The sequence below is a fragment of the Mirounga leonina genome, unplaced genomic scaffold (assembly GCF_011800145.1).
Source record: "Mirounga leonina isolate KUSES-001 unplaced genomic scaffold, KU_Mleo_1.0 Mir_154, whole genome shotgun sequence".
Classification (NCBI taxonomy): domain Eukaryota; kingdom Metazoa; phylum Chordata; class Mammalia; order Carnivora; family Phocidae; genus Mirounga; species Mirounga leonina.
Window position 1 is genome coordinate 33,085,630 of NW_023270389.1, and position 11,107 is coordinate 33,096,736.

Genomic DNA, 11,107 nt, shown 5'->3' on the forward strand with positions numbered 1-11,107 from the left:
AGAAATGCTAGTGGAACAATGCAGGCAACATTCTTAACTAAGATCAGCAAGTACTATAGCTGAGTTGGAGGATCTTGAAGTAGGGGTTGGAGAGGAAGTCTTAATGATGTAGTAGCTCTGGGAAATATAACTATTAACATGTACAACGAGCGGGAACATTCATGGAGTTCTTGCCCTCAACTCTTCCTTGGCACAGGGAACCATGCTAGATACTATTGCCTCAACGTAGAGGGAGCAGTTAAGGAATGTGTACTAACTTTCAGTTGCCACAATAAATTCAGAGAAAAAAATAGAATTTTATTGGATTAGAAAAGTAAATATATATGCATCAGACATATTTGGAAGCCATGAATAACACAAAGATAAAAAAATCACCACCCAGCATTCTACCACTCATCATAGTTAATATTTTGCTATGAGTTCTTCTAGGGTTTTTATCTGAAAATTCACATGTAACCCAGATGTCCATTGAGCTCAATTGCCCTTAGAAGGGAGAGCTGGTTAAATTGGACACAAGCATCAATGCCGTATCTGAAAATCATCGATTCTGCCCTCACCACCGCCCTCCTGCTCCCAAAAAGGACTTCTGATTTCTTAGTTCATCAGTCCTTCAAATGACTGTAGCCCCAGTCAACATCAATGACATTATCAAGACAGTGAAAAGAGAGCCCACAGATTGGCAAAGAATATTTGTAAATCATTTCTCTAACAAGGATTTCATACACAGATTATATAAAGAAGTCCTGCAATTCAACAACAGAAATGCTTACAATGCAACTGAGAAAATGGGCAAAGGATTGGAATAGACGTTTCTCCAAAGAGGATATACAAATATCCAGGAAACACATGAACAGATACTAAATATTATTAGTCATTAAAAAAACACACATCAAACCTACTTCACATGTTATAGGATGGCTCTAATAATTTTTTTTTAATGAAAAATAAAAGTGTAAGGAGGATGTAGAGAAAATGGAACCCTTGTGGTTGCTAGTGGGCATGTGAACTCGTGCGGCCGCCGTGGGAAGCAGTTCAGTGATTCCAAAGTTACCCTGGAATTACCCTGTGACAGCAATTCCAATCCTAGGTATGTATTCAAACAGATTGAAAACAGAGACTCAGACAGATTTGGGTTTATCAGCTGTTCTACCTATTTTTAAGTATAACCTGATAAATTATATTTTTCCTACAAAATGACACATCTCACAGATGTTTTCAATTTCATTGGGATAGAGAGGACATATTTTTATAAAGTATTTTATAATGTGTACTTTATAAAATTTCCTCAATATCTATGCTTATAACTATTTTCTCATTCTTGTGTAAATCTGTAGAATTGTTATTTTGTGAAGTTACAATTGGCCAAGATTTGTTTGTTTTAATCAGCCTTTAAAGAAATTGCTCTTAGATTTACTTATCATTTCTATTCTATTTATTTAAAGAAACTGCTCTTAGATTTACTTATCATTTCTATTCTATTTATTTAAAGAAACTGCTCTTAGACTTACCATTTCTATTCTATTTTTCATACTTATTGATTTATTAATTCCTCAGACCAGCTTCCTTTATATGTTCATGTTTATAATCTTTAAAACATCAAAGTAAAATGTTGGGTTCATTTATTTGAATTTTTTTTTTATCTTTTAAAAGATGTTTTTAATTAATTAATTAATTTATTTATTTATTTATTTGAGACAGAGAGAAAGAGAACAGGGGTTGGGGACAGAGGGACAGACAGACCCCCCACTTAGCACAGAGCCAGACGTGGGGCTCTATCCCAGGACCCTGAGATCATGAGCGAAAGTCAGATGTTTAACCAACTGAGACACCCAGGTGCCCCTGAAATTTTTCTTGTCAAATAACAAAAGTATTAAATGTTCTCTAAAGACAGTTTTGGCATTAGCACTCCAGAAATTTTCAAAGAGTAACATTTGCATCAGCATTTATAATGAAGGCACTGAATAATGTCAGGTTTATCACTACAGGCTGCTGAGGCCAATTGACATTCAAACTCTAACCTCAATATCTGTCATGTGAATCTGAACAGATTTGTTAAACTCTGTTTTCTCTCTTGTAAAATGGGGGCTAGGCATAATATTCACTTCAAAGCATTATTTTAAATACTAAGTAAGTGAATCTATGTCAAACACTTTGAAGAGTGGAGCACATGACTCGCTGATCATGTGTTATTCTTATCCTACAGGTAATCTGCAATGGCTGTTTTACTTTTGTCTTTGACCAAGATCCAAACTTTTGAATTTTGTATTTGTCCTGTGGTTATTAAATTGCTAGTGTTATTGTATTATAATGAGAGTGTATAGCTGTTTTGATTTTTCCTATGTGCAAATTTTTGGGGGTACACTCTGAGGAATGATATGTTACAACTTTTATAAATGGCTCCTAGAAAGAAAGCTTACATTCTCTGTAAGATACAAAGTTTAACACACAGCTGAATGTGCTGCAGAATCAAATCTGTGAGCTACTTTTAATCATTTGCAGCCTATTGAATGTCTCCATAGATTCCCTCTACTCCAAACTAGTTGAAAGTCCATGAACAAAATAGGAAGGACAGAAGTAGCACCATGTTCCAGCCGCTACATATCCCATCCCTGACCTTATGTAATAGCCTCTCTAATGTCTGTCTCAGCATGCTTCTGCACAGTGTGCATATTGCCTACAGGGAAGGGAATCCCATGGCTCTTCTTGATCAGTGGTTTAGCTTCATGGCCACCTGAATTCCTAATGTCCAGGGAAGCTAAGGAGTAGGCTTGAGTAAAAGAATTTCAGAGATATGGGAAATCCAGTCAGAAAAATTACAACATAATTGTTACTGGAGCATATTAGTGTTTCATAATACATTCAAAAATATTCCATTTTTTACAGCCATACATAGACTGGAACCTGTCTCACATTTTTTACTTCAATTCTCTAACTTAGTCATAGCGAACACATTAAGAGCAATGTCTATAGTCAAAAGTCAGGGAACATCCATGATCCTGTGCTCTTAAGACAACTGTTAAATGTATGATAGGAGAAAGGCAGAGGGAAATACACTACTGCTTCTCAAATTGTTTCTTTGAAGAAATTTTGAAGAGTAAATTTTTGTTGGCACATTTGAAAAGATTTTACAACATAGTTAATAAAAAAAAAACAAGCAACAATAAGTAAAACTCAATCACTACCTAAATATAAAAGTGACTCAATGTGTCTACAAAAGTATTCACTGCCATTGCTCTACCCACATAGTTCCCGTCACCTTTATGTCACTGATTTTGGAAGACCTGGTATATAAGTTAGGATTAGATTAAGCTGTAAAAGACAGAACAAACAAAATAACAGAGGCTTAAACAAGATAACATTTTACTTCTCTCTCAGGTTAAGAAGCAGGGGCAGTCCTTCAAGAAAACAGTAAAATGTACAAATCCAGGGCTAAGAGGTGGCTCCATGATCCACATTAACCTGGGATCCTTCCATTTGAGACTCTGTGTCATCACATGGTCCAACTCCAGCCAGCAAAGAGAAACGATGGAAGAAAGGAATACCCATTCCTTTAAAGACACTTTCCAGAAGTTTCACAAGACACTCTAGGTGCATCCCTGCAGCCAGAACTTGGTCACATGGCTATACACAACCGTAGGGAACCTTTAATGAAGGTGGCCAATGGCCCAGTTAAAAATACAGGGTTCCATCACTAATGAAAAAGAGGAAAGTAGATACTAGAGATACCAGTAGACTCTGCTACAAATGGTTACTGCCCTGATCACATGTCTTGGGTAATCAAGAAGCAAAGCTCTTAGCTGTTCCAGTAACTACTCACTATTATATGACATTACATTATACCCCTTACCTTTTTACTTCGTCAAGTTTAACCCTACTCTACATGGAATGTGTGAATAACTTAGTTGAATATCCTTTGTGACATTTCTTATAATAACAATATAGATACCTAATAAATAAAAAAGTAAGTGATGATGAAATGTTCCAATCTTCGTGACCTACTATGAATGATTTTATGGCACAATAGGTAAGTACTCCCACCTTTTACATTTGAGTCATCTTAGCAAAGCCATCATCCTATCCTTCACTCAACAGCTATTTTTTTAGTACCACGTGGTTGAAAGTCTCTAGGCAAGGTGCTAGAGAATATAAATATTTCAATAAGACATCTTCCCTGTTAATCCAGGAGCTTATCATTTCCCAGATGGAAGTACACATGGAGAGAATAGCTCTTGAGGTTCCATAAAGACAAGTACAATATGTCCCATGAAGAAGGGCATTATTGCATTCAGTGGTGAGGGACTAGCAATAAACATGGATGAAAGCGGTGAGAATGTAAACTTGTCCTTAGAAGTAAAGGATCAATTTGCAGATGGAGATGAGGTTTCTTTCCTTGACATCTCCTTTGTTTTAATCTGCCTGTAATTTGTAACATCTACCTGCAATTCTTTTCTCATGGTGATTTAAGTAGAAAATAAGTGTAGAGTATAATTTTCCATTCTTTGCTTCTAGGTATCGACTCATTGGCTCTCCTTCCGCAGTTTGTCTCCTCTTGGGCAGTACGGTCACTTGGGATAAGGAAGCACCTATGTGTGAGGGTGAGTTGAAGTGGTTTTTTTCCCACAATTCCCTCTGTTCCATCCAAATCTGCCCTGTGTTACAAAGAGGAAATCCAGTACATCTTGCAGGGAGTAGTCTCTCCGATATTCAAAAATTGGAGTCATGTGCTGCATAGTCCTCCAGGTGTTTCTTTATTTTAGGAGGTTATTTTCTGGAACTCAGGTAAGATTGCCTTCCTTTCCTAATTTGATAGTAAACACTTTCCAGGGTAAAAATTTTCCTCATGACTAAATTTAAAAGACAGTGAAAAAAATAAAATTTGTCTCTACCACCTCTTAATAGCGCATTATAAGCCCAAGAAGTAGATTACTCCCTTCCTTATTATTTGTACTCTGAAAAATGAAATAAGATCTCATAAATCTTAGTGATTGCCCTATGCCACAGGTCGTCTTGCACTTTATCCTTTCTTCAAATTCTTCCAGGTTCATGCCCTGGTTGTATTTGTTCTTTATTAGTTGACTCTGCATCTTTTCAGTGGGATGTTGTAAGGTGAACTTCCAAAACTCTGAGGAGCATGGATGAGTGATGGATTGCAAATTGGTAAAATATTAAGGCTGGAAGAAATCAGGATCACACACAGAATTGATGACAGTGAAAGTGGGCATAAACATCTGGAAGGCTTATGAGCAATATATACAAAAGCCTTAATGTAAATGCCCTTTCACCTAGTAATTCTATTTCCCAGAATTTATCCCAAGGAAATAATCATGGAATTTTCCCATGATTTTGGTCCACAGGCACTCAATGCAACAATATTTAGGACAGCAGAAAATGTTAAAAATCTAAATGCTCAGCACGATTGGAAAACAGCTAATGGAAGAAGTTTGATAAGTTTTGAAGAAAGGCAAAAAGTATGCCATAAGAAATTAGAGATTGAGATGCCTCACCCAAGTGGAAACAGATAGTGTATTTATGTTATCTACATGCCTGAATATTATTCAGCCACCAAATATGATACTGTAGAAAATATATTCGTAGCCACAGGAGCATATGAATACATACATATCTGAAACAATATACATTAAGTTGTTAAAAATCGTTCTTTTTGGACCATCATCATTTTCTTCTTTTTGCTTGTCCATATTTTATAAATTTTCCCTAAGAAATGTGTTCATTGTATTCACAAGTATTCATAAAAAGAAAATAACATTGGCTTTTAAAGATTCAAAGAAATGGATGAGGAGCCATATACAAGGTGCCTCCTTTACCTGCCAAAAATTTAAAATTCTCTGAAAAAAATTCAAAATAGGAAGATATCATCAATTACCGTATCAATTTTCCAGGGGGATGTCATATGATCTATCCTGGAAAATGTTTTGTGTGCACTCAGGAAGAATGTGTATTCTGCTGCTGTTGGATGGAATGTTCTGTATCTATCTGTCAAGTCCATTTGTTCTAGAGTATGGTTCAATTCCAATGTTTCCTTGTTAATTTTCTGTCTGAACTATACATTGTTCATACAGAGGAACTGAAGTTCCCTATTATTATTGTATAGTTGTCCATTTCTCCCTTTAGATCTCTGTGTATTTGCCTAATAGATTTAGCGCTTCGATGTTGGGTGTGTATATACTTACAATTATTATATCTTCTACATAGATTGGCCCTTTTATCACTTTATAATGACCTTCTTTGTCTCTTGTTATCATTGTTGGCATGAAGTCTATGTTGTCTTATATAAAGTATGGGTATTCCCACGTTCTTTTGATTTCCACTTGCATAGAATATCCTTCTCCATCCCTTCACGTTGAGCCTATGTGTGTCTTCAGAGCTGAAATGAATTTCCTGTGGGCAGCATGTAATTGGGTCTTATTTCTTATCAAATTCAACTACTCTGAATTCAGCTGAATCTGTGCCTTCAGCTACTCTGGGCCTTGTGATTGGTGAATTCATCCATTTGTATTTAGAGTAACTATTGCTACATAAGGACTTATTACTGCTATTGTATCATTTGCCTTCTGGTTGTCTTGTTCCTTCTTTGTTTCTTTTTCCTTCTGTTTCTATCTTTGCAAAAATGGTGATTTCCTAGGGTGATTTGGTCATCCACCTCATTTTTTATGTTTCATGACTCTAGATTTTTGCTTTGCGGTTACCACGGGGCTTACACAAAGCGTCTCATAGACAAACTTGGTCCTATTTATGCTGATTAATGCCTTATCTTTTTGTGTTGTTGTTGGTATAACAAAATGTTGATTTATTTAATCCTTTTAAATCTGCAGTCTGAGTCAACCATTCAGTTACTTATGTCCTGATCAACCCAGATCACTGGTAAAATTACAGAATGCATACAGACTTTTGATATAAAAAAGGCAAATGTAGACTCTAGTAGGGATCTGTTGTTTTTAGCTGCCCAACATCCACTATTCTTATAATGGCGCCTGAGTTTCCTGTGGTGAACCACCTGTTCTCCTACTGTGGGTCCACGTGGTACACATCTAGTAATCAAGAGTAGTCCTTTTCTGTCCTGCTTCACAAATGTGTAATCCCAGGCAGACCAATGACAGTGGGGTCCTGGACTTAGCTGGAACTATTACGCAAGAAGCTCTCACTCCAGGGGGACCAGAAAGCTGGCAGAACATCAGTCTGGAGCCTCTGGTGGCCATCATTTTGCCTGAGCATGAAGCCAACTGAACCCCTCAAAAACAGGTTTTAGAGAAAACCTTAAAACTACAACTGGGGCACTAGATCTTAAAGGTTCAAAACACCAGGGTCTTATCATTGTCAGATTATGATGTTGTAACGCCATCTCTAAAAATAAATACACACTCATCCCAGAGTCTCCAAAATCATTTTAGACTCTAACCTCTTTCTAGGAAGTAGCAAACTGAAAGAGCATTTTTAGTAGTCTGACAAAAAACTGTCCATTATTCTCAACAATAAGAATTGAATGCAATGATTTAAAGAAAAATAGACATTATTGTTTACCTGATATATTCAGAATCATGTGGTTTCTAGGGATTAGAACTCGTCGTGCTTGGAAAGGAACAGAAGACCGTCGCTGGGAAGCCCATCTCCTCATAAAAGACACCAAAACAGTATGCTTAGGATGATTAATATTAAGTATTGAACATAATACAGTTTTCCTTAGAGGAAACAATCTGAGTTTCTAAAGAGCATTCACTTCTGACATCTTGATTCCTGATTTCAGTGGCTGTACACTGTGTCTATGTGTGCCACACTCAGGACAAGGAAAGTCCCTGTCAAATAAGAAACTACTCTTCACACAGCAGTAACAGAACATGTGCTCACCTCCTCCAGTCTGAGGCATGCGGGGGCCACTCTCCACACAGAGAACACTGTTTGCCGCTGGTGGCTAATGTCTTGTCACTGTTAGGAACACCAGTAAGAGGAATACATCGTGAAGATCACTCAGCTTTCAACTTCTGGATATTAATACGTGGTAAGAGAAAAATCCGAAACTCAGCAAAACCATGACAGAGAAGTTCCCTGGTCATATACTCAAAGCCAACTTCACATTTTCTTTCGGGGCTTGTGACATACAGAACAAATGGCTAGGGAACGTTCTGGCAAAGTTGCAAACTTGCCCCTCTGAAGGAAAATCAGGAAATTAACCAGCCCTCCTAGTTTCAGAAGTTCAAGCATGATATTCACGCACTGCCTGGCTTTGCCAAATGACGCCAAATGGCAGTTTCAAAACAGGTGGTGGCAGGGCTGTTGTAGCCAAGGAGGCTGGTACCTGGGCTTCGGGGAAACATCGTTTTTTGCACTGAATATGCAAAATGGGCTGTCCTCCGGTGGCATTTTTAGAGGAAATGGTCACTCGCCACAAGAAAAGCCACAAAAACGCTTTCACCTCTGGTTCAAAGTGGGCGAAGGGACCTGGCTTAAATCCATGAAAGGAGAGAGTAAACTGGGGCCAAACCAGCTGCTCCAGAGCCTTTTAAGTTCAAGTGCATCCAGCTGACTTATTCTTAGCATTCTCTTTGTCCTCTTCGTGTTTTCTCTGGAAGCCATGTCTTCTCTGGAGGTCTCTTAGGAGTCTGCAAAACGCCCCCGTTCCACATCACTTTTTCTGAAACATTCTCTGGGAAGCTTGGCTTCTCCTAGCAGAACCTGGATGACCCAGGCTTCCGGACCTGGCGGGCTTCAGAGCCGATAACGCCTTATCTTCATTCACCTATAAAGCTTCCAGCCTTCTACTCCTCCCCTTTTGTATTTTTGTTGTTAGTTTACTTCTTTTCATGCTTTGAAGTCATTGCGAAATTATAGTAGATACAGTTCTATTGAATGCTCTTTTCTGTGAGCTTTAATATTATAATTAGGTGGTTAACAATAGAGAGTTATGGTTTTCGGGTTTATTCTTCACGTTTGCTAGAGTACTCTGTATTTTCACTTGCTGTTATGTCACTCGCTGATGTCTTTTCATTTCAGCTGAAGACCTTCTTTCAACATTTCTTGTAAGGCAGGTCTCGCGATGGTGGTGGTGACCCTCCCTCAGTTTTTGTTTTTCTGGGAAAGCCTTTATTTCTCCTTCACATCTGAAGGCTAATCTTGCTAGATAACGTATTGTTGGCTGGCCATTTTTCTTCCACCACTTTGAATATGTCGTTCCTCATTTCTCCTTGATCATTGATTTTTGGCAGTTTCATTACAAGATATTTTGGGGAGGGTTGGGGCGCCTGGGTGGCTCAGTCGTTAAGCGTCTGCCTTCAGCTCAGGTCATGATCCCAGGGTCCTGGGATTGAGCCCCGCATCGGGCTCCCTACTCAGCGGGAAGCCTGCTTCTCCCTCTTCCCCACTTGTGTTCCCTCTCTCACTGTGTCTCTCTCTGTCAAATAAATGAATAAAATCTTTTTTAAAAAAAGATATTTTGGGAGGGTCTTTTTGCAATGAGATAATAGGGTATTCTATTAGCTTCTTGGCTTTATATGTTTCATTCCTTCCCCATATTAGGGAAGTTCTCAGCTACTATTTTTCTAAAGATACTTCTTGCTCCCTTCTCCCTCTCTTCTTCTTCTGGTGGACCCGTTGTCCTTATATTTGTTTTTCTCATATCTAATACCTCTCATAGGGTTTCATCACTTTTTAAAAATCTTAGTTCTCTCTCCTTTTCTGAGTTATCTCTAAATTTCTATCCTCCAGGTCACTAACCTATTCTTAATCTGATCTGTCTTATTTCCTAAACTCTCTAACCTATTCTTCATTGGATTCATTGAATTCGTCATCTCCAGAATTTCTGTCTGGTTTGTTGGTTTGTTTGTTTGTTTTAGAGAAATAGAAAACTTTATTGTGCATAAATAAAAGGGTGGTTTAGTTGTGTCTGGTTCTTTTTTTTAAATTTCAATCTCTTTGATAAAGAACTCTTTCTTTTTTTCAAAGTTTTATTTAAACTTTAGTTAGTTAACATACAGTGCAATATTGGTTTCAGGAGTAGAATCCAGTGATTCATCATTTATATATAACACCCTGTGCTCATCATAACAAGTGCCCTCCTTCATACCCATCACCCATCTATCCCATCCGCCACCAATCTCCCTCCCTCAACCCTCAGTTTGTTCTCTATCGTTAAGAGTCTATTATGGGGGACACCTGGGTGGCTCAGTTGGTTAAGCATCTGTCTTCGGCTCAGGTCATGATCCCTGGGTCTTGGGATCGAGCCCTGCATCGGGCTCCCTGCTCAGTGGGGAGTCTGTCTCTCCCCCTTCCCCAGCTCAGGCTCTCTCTCTCAAATAAATAAATAAAATCTTTAAAAAAAAAAAAAAAGAGTTTCTTATGGTTTGTCTCCCTCTATCTCCTTGTTTGTTTGTTTCCCATACTATATGTTCATCTGTTTTGTTTCTTAAATTCCACATATGAATGAATTCATATGGTATTTGTCTTTCTCTGATTGACTTATTTCATTTAGTATAATACATTCTAGCTCCATCCACATGGTTGCAAATGGAAACATTTCATTCTTTTTGATGGCTGATAATATTCTATCATATGTATATTTACATATATATATATACACCGCATCTTGGTAAAGAACTCTTTCTGTTCATTAATTTTATTCCCGAGTTCACCGAATTGCCTTTCTGAGTTTTCTTGTAGCTCACGGAATCTCTTCGTAACAGCTGTTTTGAATTCTTAATCACTTAGATTGCAACATTCCATGCCTTTGAGATCGATCACTTGCCATACGATGTTCCTGTGATTTTTCAGTGTTTGACAAAATGTGTCTCTGCCGTCCCATTTGAAGTAGCACATACCTTTGTTTACTGCAGTTCAACATACTTGCAATTAGAAACCATTCCTTTGATTTCCAGAAGGTGGCGCTTTATAGCTCAAGTTTTTGGTTTCTCTGTACCTGCATTGGCTCTGGGCTGCACTGGGGAGCACTGGTTTTAAAAAAGCTGGTGTAGAAAAAGCTGAAGGCAGAGTTGGGGGAGGTGTGGGCTTAGTCCCTGTTACTTTGTGGGTGCCCACAACCTAACATGGGGCGGAATCCTCAAGTCAGGGTACTCCCAGAGTACCTCCTGCTGAAATCCCA

General features: G+C 38.1%; 1 protein-coding gene and 1 pseudogene across 1 annotated transcript in view; one reads left to right on the forward strand and one right to left on the reverse strand.

Annotated features, from left to right (window-relative positions):
- Positions 1 to 11,107, forward strand: part of CR1L (complement C3b/C4b receptor 1 like) — a 63,871-nt gene that overhangs the window by 36,632 nt on the left and 16,132 nt on the right. The window contains exon 12 of the mRNA XM_035010430.1: positions 4,510 to 4,595. Coding sequence (XP_034866321.1) covers positions 4,510 to 4,595 — 86 coding nt within the window. The remainder of the gene's footprint in view (positions 1 to 4,509; positions 4,596 to 11,107) is intronic.
- Positions 7,721 to 8,589, reverse strand: LOC118014265 (annotated as a pseudogene).